The sequence below is a fragment of the Ixodes scapularis genome, unplaced genomic scaffold (assembly GCF_016920785.2).
Source record: "Ixodes scapularis isolate PalLabHiFi unplaced genomic scaffold, ASM1692078v2 PGA_scaffold3__209_contigs__length_174095766, whole genome shotgun sequence".
NCBI classification, from domain to species: Eukaryota; Metazoa; Arthropoda; class Arachnida; order Ixodida; family Ixodidae; genus Ixodes; species Ixodes scapularis.
Genome location: NW_024609868.1, coordinates 156383912 through 156403480, shown reverse-complemented (window position 1 = coordinate 156403480; position 19569 = coordinate 156383912). Strand labels below are relative to the sequence as shown.

Here is a 19569-nt window from a genome sequence, read left to right as displayed (position 1 = left end):
GCCCTGACGAAGGTAATTGGTTCACCAGTAACATGAACTCAAACGCCCGCCCACCTACTTGCACGAATGTTGCCCTTCAACGTGATGCTGGCATGCCTATAAAAAAACTGCCCTCAGTATTAAAACACTTCCACGAACATGAGCTTCATTGTGGATGACTCTGCTGAGTGGCATAAGTGATTTTAATGCATTCTTGTTTGTTTTTCAATTGATGCGGATTGGCGCCACAAAGGTATGATTGCCTTAATAGTTTACTAGGGCGATACTTCTTTTACAAAATGCAAACATTCTGCGTACACAACACACAAACTATAAAGTTAATTTGCCTAAAGTGGCTTACCCAGAGTCAATGCTAAAGCAGAATGGTGAATTCACCCAAGAATAAATGTTGCTGCTCTATCCGAGTACGGATACAGGCTGATTTTTGTCATGAATGCCTAGCTACCTCACGCGCGGATTTCGGTCCCTCATCTTTAGGGCGGCAAAGTACTCGTCACGTTCGTCTTTTACAAAGTGACCGGTAATTGTGACCGTAATCCTGCTCAGTAGGAAACCATGGGCAGCTGCGTTACCTGCACTTGCTCTTTCGACGGCCGACATAGTCATGACTGCGCCATTGTAAAGTGCAGTTCGAAATTGCCAAACGAAAAGTGTCGGAGTTTCCAACAGCAATCTCGGAAGTCTATCGCAGCGGAAAAAAATGTGACTTCTTTGTTACAAAAATAGAATACGCATGTGGTATTCTTAAAGCCAAAACAGCGACAATAGTTTAACGAAACGTAACGCAACATCCTATCTACAACTTGCCGTGTTTTATTTGTGTTGGATGAACTGACTCATGAATAATTGTGTCCTCAGTGCGACTTGGCTGGAAGATATGTAATAAGAATGCTTCAGTTTGTCGCAGTTTTTCTAATTGCCGATAAGAAATAATTGACAATGGAAACTTATTGCGTGTGGCGAACACCCGGTAATACCCAATTGATCAAATCAAGTTTTACCCACGGTTTCATGCGGTGGCGGATTTAAGGAGCGGAGGGGGGGGGGGGGGGGGGGGAGGGGGCGATCGCTTCCTGACTTTTAGGTGTCAAGGTCAAAGTGTTTGTTCTTTGATAAAACGGCATATACTAGTGCTTTTTTCGTAAAATATGCCTCGTTGTTAGTGAAATGGCAATGACCTCTACCATTAATATCGCATTCCCCAGTGACTATAAATTTAGTTTGTGGTGTAACACGTCGTTGCGAATTCCCCCCCTCCCCTCCCCCAAAGCCTCACCCTAAATCCGCCTATGGCTTGAGGCGACAGAAACACTGAAGAAAGAAAATAGCTACTGACGCAATAAAAGTTTTAGAATAGAAAAGGGATGAAAACGCGACAGAATAAGCTCGCCTGAAACATTGAGAGAAAAAGAGTTTAGCGCGGTCGTATATCTTCCTGCGTTAATTGGCATTGTTTCCGCGTGGTACGACGAAGACCTACAGTTGATTTTTTCTTCCCTGTTTGCACAATGCGCAGATGTATTATCTGTTTACGTTGCGCAAAAATATGTTGCGGTAACAAAAAATAAAAGAATTTTTTTTTTGCCTCAGAAGAAAACGTTCACGTATCACAGGGATCGTCTTTCTCCAAAGCTATGTGCAAGGAAAAAAAAAAGAAGCAACAGGTGTTACTTATGCTATTATGTCACTTCAATAAATGATGTAACTATACCTACAAGTATACGTGCTCGATTTGTTTGCTTCTAGCTATATTACGCGGATGCTAATTTTAGTTTTCCCATGGATCATTTGTTGCTCGATTGGAAGTCGTAAAGAAATAGGCATCCCATGATTCTATGATTTATATTTATAAGGGCTTTTCGGTAGAGAACGAATGCACCTGCAGAGCCACATATTCTCTCAGTGGCCATTACAAAAACAATTTTCATTAAAATCGAAATATTTATGCATAGCGATTGACACTGAAAATTCGACGTCTAGAGTTTTTGTTCTAAGAAAATTTGAACTATTTACGCGCCCATGGGCATCCCACATGACTGGCCAAAATTACGGTACTTACTGATACTTAACTATTTGGTTCCATTTTTCTGCAGTTCTTTAATACTAAACATTCGTGGAAATATTCAAATTTATTAAATTTCGGTTATGAAGAGCAGCAACACTTGAACCTGCGGTGATTATGTCAACAATAATTCCCTTTTGTTTCTAATAATTTTTGTAACACTTAGATTCAGATATGATGATCGTCACATTTCAATGTTGTACATATGCTAATCATCATTATTTTAAAGTGATATATTGTTCTCGTGTTTCGCCTTCTTCCAAAGCACACGAAGCAAAGGAGAAATGGTAAATATATGAAACACCAAGAGGAAATAAGACAAAGCAGCTTGATGTTACTGAATGCGTGCTTCTGCGACACGTATTACTCCGCATTTCTTACATCTATAAGCACAATCATTAAAAAAAAAGATAGCTTGGAATCTAACCAGGGCGCATGAAAGCTTATAATGTAGTTAAATTATATCAAACAGGATAAAGGTGACAATAAATTAATAAAAAAAAACTTTTAGGTATATGTTTGTTTCACTATACTTCAGTTTCCGACTGGGCTTGGCATTCCACCTGCATTGTTTCTGTTTTGTGTCTGTTCTCGATACTTTTGTTTTTTAAACGTCAAGCTACACGGACCCCTTGCATTCATGTAGCCGCATCGGTCTTGCGCGTAACAAATACGGGTTTTATGCGAGCTCCTCGTGTATGTTCGGACCTGCAGCCTGACCGATCTAGGAGCGAAAGTGTTGCAACCTATGTCGTAACGAATCGACAGCACTATTTATGGGGCCCGATTTGCATAGACGCCGCGTCATTCTCAGGACGACAGCGCATGCGTGCACGGTGGAGCCCGTCGATCAAGTCGCCTTCGCCGTGCCCTTGTTGACGCCAGGCCCGCGCCTCCATTACCGGCGGCGGCCGTGACCGAACGCAGAAGACGCAGAAATCCCTCGTAGAGAGGCGGGAAGAAGCGCTGCTGCCATCTGAAAACAATGCGGAGACAAAGACGAGGCAAGGAACGTTCTCACGTGACGTGTCGGACAATGAGCACGCGTACGTTTTAAAAAGGCGCTACTTCCGCGTTGTAGGGGTGGGCTACGCGGAGGAAGGACATCTTGATTCGGTACCTCAAAACCTGCCGTTCGCCTTTGTTTACTCTTCTATTCGTCTATCAAAACTCTCCAGCGTCGTTATGCATTATCACGTAGGACAAAAATATTTTTCCGGATTTGCGGCGCCGTAGGTTTCAGCTGTAATATTTTCCTACCATTTACAATTTTTTTAGTTATTTCTAGTACCATTTTGCATAGTTAAAAATTATATAAATTTCTGGCACCCGTAATAATTTAAAAGCGCATAGTTAAAACTAAAATATCTGCCTATTCACTCTAAGCTTCTTGCACCTAACGTCAATTTCGGTTAGCCTTGAAATCGAAATCACCATTGTCGTCCGCATTCAGTGCCTTGGCGACATATTGCAGGCATTGAAGGTGATAGTACTATCGACGGGGAGAAGTAGAGCTAGTTGGTGATTCATACTTTGGGTGATACCAGCTGAACATACAATGCAACCATTCATACAGATGATAAGAAAAACAATGCTTATTCAGCCGCTGGACTACCAACTGTTCATTGAGTCGTCTTCCTCCTCGACAAGCTTGGTTTGTTATATTATTCTTCGTCATTTATTTCTGCGTTCTGCATTCAATGAGTTTTCTACATCGAATACCTTATTTCTTCTCCTCAATTTTCTACTCATTAGAAGTGTCGTTGATTCGCAAGAACCTATTCTTTTTATTCTTGGTTAGGGAGGCTGACGGTGAACTAACGCACTCATCTTCTTTCGCTTCTATGGCCAAAGCCTCCAGCACCTCGGGGGCAAACTGGTTTCTGTGTCACCGTAAGATGGTGGCATGATCATTACCATCCTGAGGAGTTTCGAACAATGTTGCATGGGGTTCAACTTCACGCATGACCTTCCCATCAGGAGAACAATTTAATATCTTGATTTGGCATTTGAATTCAATGAAAGATATGTATGCTGGAGCTACCAACCCCGATAGGGTAAAGGGTTCCTTCCCTTAAACTCAAAGCATTTCAAAAACGTTAAGCAGACAGCGTACCACTAGAGCCTTGTCATCGAGCCTGAAAAATGTCATGTGACCATCAAATCAAACGAAGCTTCGATAAAAAAATATCTAGACTTCAGGATGCTGGCTACCCCGAACAAATATTGGCCTTCATATGCGAAAGAATATGCCAAAACATCAAGGAGACTAACGACCATATTGACTCAACAACACAACAAAAAGACACGTAAACCTTTTGCTGTGGTCCCGTATTTCCATAGGATCACACATAGATTAGAAAAGACTGAATCCGACAAGAAGTACCAGTGGTGTGCTCGGCGCCGAATAAAGCCTATTAGATGGGCCGGAAAGTGAACCTGGCACAAGTCAACACAACAACTGTATGCGCCACCAATCACAAGGCTTAATACGCCCCGGGTGAAAAGGAAGTCGTTTAAAACATTCCCTTGTCATGCGGGTGCTGCTACATCGGACAAACGGGGCGCTGCATTAACGACATAACACGGAAACATGCGAACAATCTAAAAAAAACTTGATGACAGCAGGAAACCTTGCCGCACATTTCGTGCATGCTCTGTGAAGGGCCAACCTCTAGAATGTCACGATCTTGGGGCGCCACAAAAACCAGTTTGCCCGCGAGGCGCTGGAGGTTTTGGGCATAGAAGCGAAAGAAGATGACTGCGTTAGCTCGCCATCAGTCTCCTTATTAAAAAAAGAGAAATTGTTCCTGCGAGGCCACAGAACTTTTAACCAGTAGAAAATCGAGGAGAAGAAATAAGATAGTCGATGAAGAAGACTCTCATTAAATGCAGAACGCAGAAATAAATGAAACAGAAAAATAGAACAGACCAAGCCTGTCGAAGAGGAAGAAAACTCAATGAACAGTTGGTAGCTCAGCGGTTGAATGCACATTGTTTTCTCTTGTCATATGCATTAATGGTTCTAATAGTATGTTCAGCTGATATCGTCCAAATTGCGGTAGTACTATCTGTAGCTACGAGAAACCTAAGTAAAAAAACATCGCCCCTCTGCCGCTCGCCTCGCTCGCGTTTGATGGTAAAACAAATTGGTGGCGAGCAGCCGAAGGAACACAGGTTAGAATAAGCGTGCCTTGTGTTCAATATTCTCGGACGTCAATGAACGCCTAGCAAGGCTACCGTCGGACGGCGAAAATAGCTTTGTCTGCTTATCATTTGCGGTGATGACCAGAAAATCACCGCATCTACCTGTACATCAAATCATTGACTGAATAGACAGGTGAAGAGGAACTGCCTCAGTCAACCGCAAAGAGGCTCATAACCTGACGTGATGGTCAGTTCATATATCCTTAGTGGGTACGAAGTCATTAACGATGTCGACAAATCAATTGCTCGAGCGTCACAATGTCGTGGTTCCAAAAAAATGCGTGGGCTCTAATAAAAGAGAAAAAAATACTGCTGGCCGCATATTCATTTTAGTGCAACTTTTACTTCTGGAAGAATTCATTACGGCGCCACTAACCATTTTAAACCTCGTGTAAATGGAGAAAATACGAGGCGAACATGGCCCCAAAGCGCGCAAAACATAGCATAACAGCGACGAATGCCTCCAACATGGATTCCGCCAGATTCTGCCAAAATCTCCGAACCAGAAGTATCGCTGAATCATGGTCTCGTGAAAGTACCCTATACTGTAGTACTCATACTGCGTAAACGCTACTAAACGCTTCACGCATTGCATGATTGTTCAGCCAATAGATGGATGATAAATAACGCCGCACCAACCTGGAGGCAGCAGTTTGACCGGATATAAAACAAACTTTACGATTTTTTAAAGCATTTTGTGTGTAAGTATCCAATATAGGGCAGCACGGTCGATTAAACTTTAAATCCGATTGATCTCCACCATTTAATCGATTAATTAGGCGATTAATCGGTCCGTTTATTTCTATGCATTATGTAACATAAGTAAAAATATAATTTTTTTTCTTTGCCTTTGCTGAATACGTGAAAATGGTACAACATAAATTATGGATTATGAATCAATTTCTATGTGTAGTTAAGAATAGTTCAAAGACGCTCACATCCAGTAATTTTTACTTCAGCTGCATGACAGATAGAGGTCCGTTGATATTGTCGGGCAAGAGCGACCTCTTTTGATTGTTCCCAATAGCCTCTGCTGCACTGAACGGACACTCGAAAGGCCTTGAAGTAGCCGAGATACGTGTAACATTTTGCACTTGCCTGAAGTTGTTACAAATCTCGCCCCTACAGTCCACTTTATTCTAAAATTTGACCTAAAGTTTGCCCTTCATACTACTGTACTCGTCAATGGTCTGAGTGATAAAAGCGTTCAATATTTACTTTCTTTTGGTCCGTCAAAATGTTACCGAATAACCGATTATGACATTTTATTCGCGTTCAAAACATTATTCGATTCATCGGTAGGTTAATCGATCAATTGCCCCGCCCTAATACAATATGATGCACTATATGCAGATACGATCGGCGACACGCGCTGAGAATCGCGATTGCGAAAGTAAAATCGATTTCACTCTGCGTACCAAACAGAATTCCACTTCAATACCATAACACGTCAGCCTCTTCCCTGTTCAGCTCAGCAATCGCGTTCGCTATTCGTCGGATTATTGGAGTTACGCATCACTTCTGTGTAAATGTGTGTATGATATAACGTTACGTTTGGGTATACGCTACGCTCACCACAAATAACAATTTTGTTATACAACTTGATGAGAACCACTGTCCTGTCTTTCGTTTTCTCTGATTTGTCGCCGAGAAGAGGAATAAATAATCAAACGCCACCGAGCTGCATTGTACAGGTACCGTAATTAAATGCGGTACCTGTACAATGCATACAATGTAATCATTAGATTCTCAAATGAAAGATGACGCGTAACGATTGTTTTACGCAAAAAGTTTTTCCTTTTTTTAAAAAATGGACGCTCGTCTGTTCAGAAAACTGTCAAGACCGTACCGACCACAGGCAGTTTATTTTTGCACTTTAGTTAACTGGAGATTGCTTTAGAATTAAAACAAATACTTAGCTAAATAAAAAGTAATTTGAAATCTTCTATCTCTGCGCCTTACTAGCTTTAATTAATTACCCGGAAAATATTCTATACTTATTGGCCGTATTCCTCGCCAGCATACTTAAGCTAACGTGATTGTGAAACCGGACCTGCTGTCTATAAATAAAGTGATAACCGCGTTTACAACGAGGAACCAATCTTGTTGTGTGACTGCATATGATTCTACGTAATCCTAGGCTACTCTTTAGCAACCCGGATTATTCTTCGGAGCGATGTTGATATCTGATCCGGCGACAGCATTTTTGTTCTGATCCGGCGACAACATTTTTGTGCTGAATCCCTGCGAGAAATAATGATAATGTCCTAGAGACTCGATATTTCATCGAGCGTTGTCATCATGTACGACCTGCCGCGAAAACAAAAAAAACACTATATGCATTCTGCCGCTCGAAGGACTGTACACATATGGCATATATAAGGCTTACGCATACCCGCCTATCTCGCTGTACTAAACTCTCAAGGCCATCATCGGAAATCTCGCATGAGGGACTCTAGCGTCCGTAGAGAGCAAAAGTGACGGGAGGCTGCCAAACTACATGCCATAAAAGCGACTGCCCTAAGTCAATCTTGTTTTTGGACGTGTCCCAGGAAAAATGCAATTCTAGCTACCGTTGCTGTGCGTCTTCGCTAATTAAGGCTTCGTTGATCACTTGGCAATGAGCCGTTGAATCATGATCGTAGTGTCTGACGCTTGAAGGAGTTTATGAGAACGATTCGATATCGACAAAGGGTGGTTTACTTTGGACGTTTGCTAATCTACGCACACGTTGAATCGCATATCACTCGAAATTTCCCCAGCTAGCCTTTTACGTCAATGCCACTTCCTCAGCACTGAGAACCGAATTCAAACTGTATTTGTCTATGCACCATTTTGTTTCTACTTTTCGAAGCACGTTTTACGAAGCTTTAACGGAAATGAATACAAATACCTGGTTTCCCAAATAGGGGCCAGGATTTAAATCGACCGCACAATTCGGTTTCTTAACCAATCGCGCTACGATTTAGTGGAGCCTTATTGTTTGAAGACCGATGGCTTCGCGGCATTTTCATAGGAGTTAAGCCTTTTTTTTTTCCTACTTTTTTCTTAGGTTAATTTGCACTTTGAAAATTTTACAAAAGACAGTTGCACCATCTGTGGGCAACGCTGCACAAAATCATAGCGCGATAGTTTAAGAAATCGATTTTTGCGGTAGATTTGAAAAGCCTGGACGTCATTTTGGACACCCGGTATATCAAACCAGGTTGGCACACAGATGAAGAGACACATCTAGTTGGCCTTTAATGTACGCGCTTGTTTTACCAGACTCTAGTTTTTTTTTCTTTTTTTCTAAACTGGAGTTGCGACTGCAATGTGTATAGTTCTCCCTTGCTTCGACGTTAATCGGGATGGCGGGTGCTCTGCGTCGATCATTCCGTTCGTAAACTGATTTATATTTTAAACGCCGGAGACAGTCCCGCGCGCCGACCTTTTATTCTGCCGCGTGGCGTTTTGCTAGTGTTTGTTACAGAGCAGATATCTGCATTGGAGCAGTCGATGCAGCTCTTGCTTGCCAGTTCTGCGCCATGTGTCGGCCTTGCCCTGTTATTTGTTTCTGGGTCTCACAGTATGCAACTCGTCCATAAACTAGATTAATGCGCAGCCTCGCTTATATCGATTCCGCCCTCAGTATTTTGTCCATCTGAATCTCACTATTTCGCCGTAGACAAATCTTGATCAACGATCTGCTGCGAAGTGACCGCCATTTGTGTTATACGTTGGTGCATGGCAGGCTTTAGTATTTGCGGACGGTACGTTTTAGTTTTTCAATGAATACTTTTAACTTTTCTGACAAAAAATTAGATGAGTACTCTTGACTTGGCGGGCCAATTATCGTAACCCATTATCACATCAGTTCATTGCTTCAGGTCGCACGTATGACATTTTAATAGATATCGACGGTTCATCTTGTGTGGCAAAGGAAGGGAGCGTTGACAGAACACAGCACATTTTCGCTTATTAAATTTAAACCTAATATTTTATGGAATAAATTGTCACTTCGTGAAATCTGTGCCCCCTTCGTAACCTCGCACTCAGCGCATACACGGGGTGTTTCATTGTCATGCACCACGCTTTAAGAGGAATAGGAAGTGTCCTACGCTGTATTTTAAAAGTAAATTAGCTACATATTTTCAAATAGGTCTTAGAAAGTCCAGGTGTTTTTGTTTTATGAAGTCTGATTGATTTCTTTATAATATTTGCTTGACTTTCTAAATGTTGATTTTAAGAGCGAGATATCAATTGAAATTTCGGAGAATATCTCAAAACAAGCCGGATTGAGTTCTTTGCTGTACAGTAAATTCTGAATCCCTACCCGAAGTAGAACTCTGCAGGATTAAACCGATTGATTGTTTACCTTTACCCTAATATTTCTTGTAAAGAGAGAGCAAGGTTTAAATAAATTTCTAATTTATGTACTGTAGTTCAATTACTCCCAGCCAAACTGCTTCTTGATAGAAGATTAGTCGGAAGAATATGTGCGGTATGCATTTGAAATTCAGAGAGAAAAAAAAGGACAAGGAAGTTTCGTGTGAGACGTGCTCAGAAAATGTGCGAGCATAGTTAATCACCAGCTTCACTTCCTTTTGTTGGCACAGATGGACTTACACTCATCATTATTTTTTTTTACAAACAAGGTAAACGATCGCTTTTTCATCACTTGTTCTAAACGATATATGAATGAAAGGAAATGCCTTCTAAAAGCATTACTACAATAATGACGCAAGCGTCACTTATATTAAGACATTGTGAGAACGCGGAAAAACATATAGTTGTTGACTGGCGAAAACTTTGTCTTAAATTATGTAAAGACATTAATAGAAAAATTTGGTATACAAGAGCCATCAATGCTTTTGTTGCTGAGCATGGTGCTTTCTTGCCTCGTTTTATTTTTTATTCTTATAACCGCTTGACAAAAAGCGGACAACAGAATGGAAATGTATGTTGCGTAATATCAAACGTGTTCTTATAAAAAACAGTCAACGCCTGTCTCTTAGACGCGCTATTTATTTATCAGTGGGCGTTTTTCGTGCTTATTATATACAGCACCGAAAAAGAGCAACTGAGGGCCTTAAACAATAAGCGTTTGTACAACCCACTTACGCATCCGGCTTAACACAAGAGTTATATACACACACTGCCATAATAACGAGCAGTGGTTGCCAAATGGGGGTCCGCGAAGGCATTCTGGGTGTCCGCCAAGCCCTGCCTCATCAGTAAAGCCCGGAAATAAAAGTTGTATTGTTTCAGATTGAGAAGAAATGTTTTAAATTTCGGACAAGTTTTCTCGTACAAAATCTGAAATAAGAGAAGCCTACCTCACAATAGCCATTAGTGATATCCATTTATTAAATCATTATCATAATTAACATTTTCTTCTTCCCTCCCTTCACGACGAACATGGTCCCCCATCGTCTCCGAGAATACACAAGGGGCCCGCGAAACATCGATGGTTGAGAACCAGTGATATAGAGAATAGTTTTATTTTATTTCTATTTCATACAATCAAAATGTTGGTTTAGATGGTTAGGAACTAAAAAAAAATCACCAATGGCATTTATCTTGCACTTCCCAAAATGCTCGGGAAATAGTACTCAAGGAGGGATCGGTTAAGTTTACGTTCATTCGAAGGTCGTTTTCTGGAGTGAAGAAAAACATCTTCATGTCATGTGACATACCTTGATGTCACCTGACATCTTGACGCCTTGATGTCACGTGATATCAACGTGCCACGTCGTACCAGAACTTTACACCTTGACGTCAAGGTGTCGTGTGACCTTACGTCACATGACCTCATTGTAACACGTGCCCTTATTTATTCAAATTATTTTTACACTCTAAGGTCATGGCGTTAGCATTATGATGAAGGTTGGGTGGCGTTGGGCTGGGTTGGGTTCAGTGAAACACTACTAAAGGAAAAACAACGGAAAATCGACGTATCATTTATGCGCCATTTTGTGCGTTTCCGCGTTTATTCTTTCACACAAGGGGAATCTACATCATTCGCTAAGAATCATGTAAGAAAACTCGCAAGATACTAATTTACTCAAAGCTTATTGGTACTGATATTCTCCATACGTTTTTACACTACACCATCATATATATTAAATTGCTACGTTTCAACGGAAAACTACGCTCTTGGACAGGTAACGAAGATTTCACCCAGACGTCCTGCAGAATCATCCTGCCTTACGTTATAGAGCATACAACTGAGTCCCGGCACTCAACTTAATCTACTCAAGTACGAGTTGTTCAAGGTTGGAATGAAATCAAGAGAAAAAAAGCAACGCTTGGAAGAGAGAAAAACGTGAAAGTGGATATCAACAAACTACTGCCACCTAGGGTGCCGTGGGTACCCATACTTTGTCATAATCGAGGTTGCGCAATGTCCAGTTGTTGGGACGAGGTTCTGTTCAGCGTCGCTGTGAGGAATACGCAGCTTGTAGTATATACAACTTTGCGCTTCTCAGAATGAACAAAAAGCCTCCAGGCGTGTCTCTAGAAGTAAATGACTGAGTCCGTGATTACCATGTCCTGATTTCAACCCATCAAAGAGGATTGAAAAGACATACATTCAGGAACTCTTGTTGCAAGTGAAGCAGCTTCAACGTAATACTTAAAAAAAATGCGTCTGTTTTTGGAGAATGCACTTGCAGGGCCAATTAACGGTCATTTCTTTACAAATGTAAACAAAGGACTGTTACTACCAATTCAAGCAAGTCATCAAGCCAATATACATACCTATGCAGAAACTTGAATGTGTTTCACTATACAAAAACTTAGGAGGAAACATCTATGAAACTTTCTCATGAAAACAACATATCGACAGCTTAGTCACAAACTCATTTAAATCTCTAGGTCTCTAGAGAATACAAAAAAACTGCTAGCATATACAACGATTATTCTCCCAAAACTAGAATATGCACGTATCATATGGCATCCAAATCAAAATTATCTTACCTCTGAATTAGAATCTGTCCAGAATAAAGCGGCCCGGTTAATATAAAATGACTTTTCACCTCAAACTTGTGTCTCTGCTTGAAAGACAAATTTGGGTGTCACTTCCTTGTCGACCCGGAGCAAAATTAACCAGATATGTTTCTTTCATGACTTTTACTACAGTAACTCGTGCTTTAAAAACACCAATTGTCATTCCGCACGTTATATTTCTCCTCAAACCAATAATTCCTGTAAGGTATAGCAATACCAGTCGCACACTAATTCCATTCTGCTTTCACCCTTAATAATATCGATTACAGAATTGAATAACCTGCCAGACTACACAGATGGTTAGTAACACAAATCCAGTTCAATTTCAAGCAATTTGCGCGCGCCTATGGTATGAATAGTACATGTACATGCTTATTTGTTATTTTCTTAGTTGCTTTCTCTTTCCTCATATTTAAAAAAATGTTTTATACATAATTACGTCCAGTTAAAAAATGCATTTCGGTACGTACGATGTCAGTCCCTTTTTGTAAACAGTGTTGGGCTGATAGCGAATATTTTGTTATATCATTGGCTGTGTTTGGAAAATTGTGTTATTATGTTGTTACAAATGCAAGCAGCGCCTACCCCCCTCATGTAATGCGTCCTCAAAGACGCCCTTGAGGTAAATAAATCAGATGAAATGAAAAATGTTCGCGCGTAGCTTGTAAAATTATGAAAACGGAAACAGTTTCTCATCATACATTCATGTCCGCTACGCAAGCCATGCGGGGTATGGCGAGAGCTTTTTCCGAAAACAACAGTGATTTTGCTTTCAAGATTATTCGTATGAAAGACATCACACGGTTATTTTTCCACGTGTAGAGAAAAGAGTACCCGGTGATTTACGACGCTACGGTGTGGACCATTGCAACAGCGTTCATCGTTTGGTCAGTTCCTTCCTCGTCGTGCTGTTGTGATTGTTGCAGCTTCAGCTACCACTGTCAGATAGGCTCCCTTGTGATGGTAGCAAAAGAAATGGCTAGAGTATTTCAAAATTTAGCTGTTCGTGATGATGTTTTCTTACTGACTCACAGCAACATTTTATATCACAAACTCGTGGAAAATTGTTTAACTATTTGTTTTTATTTCGCGAAAGACTCTGGAGGTTGTGTCATATTTAATGCGAGTCTGAACCGTGAGTGTCTGTTAGGTTACTCTCCAAGCGGAAGTTAAACAATGACTACGACGAGAAAAAATAAAGACATTCAGAATTACTATTATTCAAACTGCTGCTCTTGCACGTGCCGTTTGTAAGAAATTGCGAGTCAATATAAAAAGCTGACAATCTATGTCTGTGCATGTTCGTCTTGTAGCTTTGCATCTACAAGGCGGAAGGTCTGACACGTTGATGTAATTTTTGGCGTTTCATTATATTGAAGTTTTACGTGGCTCGGTTGTGAGTTGGTGTGCTTTTCATGATTATTGATGCAGGACATGGTAATTCCGGGGAAAGTAAAGGTGCCTTCATGTCGCGTTTGTAAAAGCTAGGAACCCTCACATAAAAACGACGTAACTTATTCGGGAAATTTTATTTAATATATCTTCAATTTTTTTAAAACGCTTTGCCACCACAACCATTGCGATTATCAAAATTATCAAAAGGATCAAAATAAGAGAAGGTTGTAATGAAACATTCTAGAAAACTTATTGGGTTCACATATGAATTGCGCACCTGTCCACTTCTAGGTGTGGTATTAAAACTAAAAAAATGGCGTAGTAACATTGAAGTAAATAGTCAAAATGACGGAATTGCGTGCACTCATATTTGTTTCTATTTAAAATGGGGTAAAAGGGGCTGTATGCCAATTCTTAGTGGGATAAACGTGCTTCTCCTAAAAAAAAAAAATAATCACCTGAAGCGCTCTCAGAATATCCAGAACTGTAATTTTGATGAAGTTTAAAGTATTACAATATGCGCGTCGAAACTAGCTGCAACAAATGGCGTGATAATTTTGTTACAGAAATTGAGGAATACGGAGGGCTTCCTAAAGACTTGTTCGGTTTCAGTCTAGATAAAGTTTCTTATTCTTTTGTCGTGCTTACTAACACTTAACACACCACTACATTTCAGATTTACCAGAATGAGCCCTGGTACTTTCGGAAGCGCATTTTTCGCAGGTACCTTACACTGACATAAGAAAAAGAACGCGACAGCATTCAATTTGTGAACGGAAACCAATGTTTTCTATTACATATTCTGGAGTTTGTATACTATGACACGTGCAATGAGTTTTATAGGTGCATATACAATATGCCAGTTTCACTACAATAACTTTCTCACCGCACATATTTGTTTGAAAAAAATATCAAATTATATCATTCACGTTGTGATTTGTTTGGTGAAATTATCGCAGCATCCTATATACCTTTCTTAAAACACAGTCAATGAAAACACTGAAAAGAAAATTACTAAATTTATTTATCGTGTCTTCCATGAAAGGCCCAATACACATAAACCTAGTTTTATCCTGCATGCAAATAAACATAATGTACTTTTTTGGCGAAACAACCGCCATAATTGCCTATAATTAACTATAGATAGGCACTACTTTACCTAATTTATACGCGATAACTTTATACATGTATATTATTTTGTTATCTACAGGAAATACCAATCCAGATGTGGGCGGTGCAAAAGGCAGTAATCTAATAACCTAACCTACAATACACTCTTTTTGTTTTGTATGATGCGTTGGCATTATATATATATTTTTAAAAAGTCCGTGCCTACGCCAGTCCGCCATTGCTTTAGCCCCGAGAGCGAACACAAGCGTCGCTGCGGTCGCCGCGCCCTGATTGAGTGAGGTGTACCGTGGCGTCAGGGGGATGACTCCGCTCCGCGATCTCGCATCGGCTCGCTTCCCAGCACCGCGAGGCCACATTCTTGTAAAACAGTATGATTGAGAAGAGTTGGAATCAAAACTCGAGTATTCATACCGGTCAAGATTGAAGAGAATATCAACCTCTCTTGGGTTATATTAAGATAAACAAAATATTGAAAGTGTGCCTCTCATATTACATCCGCCTAACAGCAATTCAGTTGCCTATCACAAATTCCTCTGCAATATCTCTTGGCTATCGCATCTGCTGTGAAACGCATTCACATTTCAAATAAAGTTTAAGCTGAGCTTCGTTCTTTAAACAGGACTTCCATTTGAGGTGTGTATATTAAAGCGAACAATTCAACTATGTTTTTTTATGTTTTTTTCATTTTTCAAAGTATTTATACATTTTTAAAAAAGACATCATCATAGTACTGGGTCAAGTTTGGAAAACGTTTGCCTAATAAAGCTGATTCACCTATAATGTAGAGGCACAAAAACGATGCAGTAACATAGCGGTTTTTTTGTCATCACCTTTTGTATCTTCATCCCGATTACTCTAGAAACCTCTTTTTTTAAACGGCCATCTTTGGTTTACAGGTTACCGAAGACAATAAAAAAATCATGACAAAAATATATTTAAAAAAGTGTATTCAGAAGCTATGCTAAAATTAGTATACAACATTTCGTTTTCGAAAAATAAATAAACTAGTATATCTATTTGCGGCTTTCTGTTCTGTTTGCACAAGCTATGATAAAACTTACTTTCGATATCCACCCATATATTGCTGGGGAAAAAAATAGCCCCTAAAACATTTCGTTCTAATCAAACACTTTGTTTTGCGGCAGACTCAGTCAGGTGAAAAGTGGCAGAATATGCTTCTAAGGTTACTTCTTTTCACTTCAGAAGCTGCATATGAATCCTCCGAATTCGCAGTATCTTAGTAAGTTTATTTTTGTTGTAGATGATAGTGAAAGAAAGCAGTAAACGTGCCTATTGTCTGAATGGCTGTTGAGAGATCTACCAAACAAACGTAGAGGAACATACATAAGAATTGTGCAGTTACGTCCAGCCATGAGTGCTCAAACAATTAAAGGGTGATACAAAAGTGTCACGTAAGCTTCACATCGTCAGAAACTGTAAAAATATTTGCTAAATATTAAATCTTTAATAAAGACCGGTCACTGGCCAAGTAACAAATATCACATGACTTGCTCAACTAGCCTGAATTGTAACTTTACTATTCACAGTGAAATTCTTCATACTTTTGTGCGAAATTACCCAATAACTGCACGGAACTTATTCTCATCAGTGGCTATTATTTGAAAGCAAAGCATAGAGTTGTAAGTGATATGACAATGCCCCAAAGAGGACGTGGTTTTGATGTCACGTGCTCTTTAGGCTTGCGACTCGTTATAAACTTTCGTGTTCTCTAGACAGCGCGAAAACAAGATATTTCTGTGCGTTTTTGAGTTTTTTACAGCTGTTGGTTCTTTTTTATTATCTGTCCAGCAGCAAGTTAGAGCTTTCCCGTCAATCGTGAAAGCAACTTATCCTGCCATACCCTCTTATTCTTGTTACTCCTAAAACAATGACACCACAACCACGCCTACCTCTTTGTAGACAATCTTTTGCGCACTAACGACTAATTTGGGCGCAGCTTTTTTCGTGGATTCATTTCAGAACTCGGGGATAAAACCGGTAGTAAAGGCATATTGCATACGATGTATTTGCCATGGAGCTGAAGATATGGTGTATAAATGTTTGTCTCTTCGATACGCTCAATGTAGAAGGTGTCCTCCCAAAAAGGTTTAGAAGGTTTTTTTCAACTCAAACATAAACCACGCATTGCCGAACGCTCGTTCTCTACCAAAGCGTAGTGCAAGAGATGCAAACCAGACGCCAGTTTTAGCACTTACTGTTATCTTATTCAAAAGTTACGTGATTTTCTGACGCTTTCATTGGAAAAATTAGGCACATTTTCGCCCGTTTTTGGTAACTGGCGCCCATGGAGCTCCGTGTATTCGAGAACACGTCGGCAGTCATTTTACCACTGAACACTTGAGAACTTCAATCATACTTTTGAGGAGCTAACGGTTAGTGCTGAGACTTTGGGATCTAGTTCAAACCTCCAGCGCTGCATTTATGTGGAGAATTATCGCTCGGCGATGAATAGTGTATTTTTGCGATAAAAAACAAACAAAAAAACACCTCGTAATTTTTTTCGGCGGACACCCTGTATCTACTAAATTATGAAGTTGGAATGTCATAAGATGTATTTGATGGTATTTAAACGAGGATAAAATATGTTCCAACTTCAACCACTCCGTGAAAGAGAGTCAACTGAGCAAACACTCAAATTGTACGAAGGCGAATCAAAATATTTTTGTTGCTTAAAAAAATTGGTTGACATTAATGAGGTTCTGGTTTGTTAACGTATTAAGTTGAGTTTTGATAGTGAAATCTCTGTGGGCTTCTAGCGAGCCAAACTATAATTAATTTTTGCATGCCTGACCACGTAACCCCTTTCCCATCAAGTGCTCGACGCAACGGGCAAGTACCCCACGGGGCTGTTCCAAGGAACGCTGTCGGACATCGGGGCCTTCGATCAGTGCATCGAGACCGTGATATACGACGACTATGGCAACGAGAAAGTCAGGGCGCAGTACTGCAATCTGTACATAAAGTTCGGCAAAGATCTCTCCATTTTAGAACATGTGGACGACATGCTTCGCTTGTCTCACAGATGGGTGAGTTCACCTTCGGTTGTTTCGCTAGAAAGACAGTCAGGTAATAGTCTTCAAATCTCTCAGCATTCGGGGCATGCCATTGGACGGAAACTAGGCGCTTTCGTTTTTCCGATTCTGTTAAATAGTATGAAATATTATGTGTAGAATAAATATACAAACTGTGCGGTTTTTCTATTCGCTCACCTATTAATTGACTTACTTGTTTTCTAACGCTAATTTTATTAGATTTATTTTTTACGAAATTATTAACACCGTGACTTCATTTCTGTCTTTATCGCAAGTTTCTTCCAAATTACACACTCAGTAATTACACGACCGTATCATTTAAAGATGAATCTAAACAGTGTTGATATTGACAAACCAATTGTTTTTTTTAATATCCGTGGCTAACGAATCTTGCATAACGCGAATTACAGGCCTGAACTTATTAGCTTGGCCCGGTGGAAATGGTTCTCAAGGTCTGCTTATACCTACGTCCACTTAGGCCTCGTGCTAGATTTAATGCATTAAGAAGTCCATAAACTTCCTCCCTTTAAATCACGACATACCTGCATATTATGCTCCTCATTGTATCTAGGCTTTTCCGCAAAATGTTCGGATTGTTTCGTTCGGGCACTTCTAAATCTCATTCCATGAGCTGAACATTCCGGAATAATATTATGAAATACGTCTTGAACGCACGTGATGCCCTCTGCGTGGTGGTTATCTACATTGGTAAAGCGTCCTTGTCTTCAATACTAAGCGCGCAAATTGCATCAAAGCATGTTCAATTTTTTGTTTGTTGTTGTTGTCGTTGTTTTTTGTATTGCGATAGCGATAAAACATCACTCTATCCGATCACCAAGAAAAGATGTCTCGAGGTGCATAAAAAAATATAGTATCACGGATTTTTTTTCCGATTAAGCCTCCATGGAGCCAACCTTGATCCATTGAGTACTAAAGATCACTGCTCTAATCCTGACATACAAAACGCAGGTCGCCAATGTTGGGCGTCGGAAATAGCTTGTCGATGAGACTGGATATTAGAATTTAGGTCATCAATTAATTCATCTATATTAAATTTTCGGCTCGGGGTTCGTTGATTTTTGTTTGTTGCGAGCTCTGGTGTCTGTTACATAGTTTGGCTTTCTAAACTAAGTATGCACACAAGCAGTTTTTTAATGTTAAAAATGCAGGAGTACAGAAATGAAATTAATTGCGCCAATTTTCTAGCCTTCTCTGCAAAAATGAGTCAAATTGATATGTAGTCTAAAGCTCTCATGGAGCAGCGAAATCGCACTTCACTTCAAAAATAAAATGGCACGCAACATTTTGATATAGAGCATAAACGTCAGGAGTGTTCCAAAAATATTCACATCGAATAGGGCGGTGTTATCCTTAGATTGACTACTGCATAGGGAGCCGGTGAGACGCAGCACTAACTTACACTTCAATCACTATTAATATTATTTCAAACTAATTCAAACTATTCACTGTTCAGACAAAGTTAATAAGCATATTTCAACGTATTATTAAACAGATTCAAAATATACCATCAGCAGGAGTAGAAGAGTTCATATGATCAGCCCAGTTCGACGTACTAAGACCTTTTCTGCAGAATAAACAACTTTAACAAAAACATTGCGTCTATATTCACACAGACCACTTCAAAAGCCATTCTCTGCAATCGAGCGACATAAATGGATGAATGATTAGGCCAAACTTATGTCTGGACATAAGAGCAAAGTTTGTAAAGTG

The 19569-nt window shown here is 40.0% G+C and overlaps 1 protein-coding gene across 1 annotated transcript in view; it reads left to right on the top strand.

The window, feature by feature from the left end:
- The window catches only part of LOC115323999 (nose resistant to fluoxetine protein 6), a 107716-nt gene that overhangs the window by 3019 nt on the left and 85128 nt on the right, over positions 1-19569 (top strand). Inside the window, 1 exon segment of the mRNA XM_040211171.1 lies at positions 17621-17832. Coding sequence (XP_040067105.1) covers positions 17621-17832 — 212 coding nt within the window.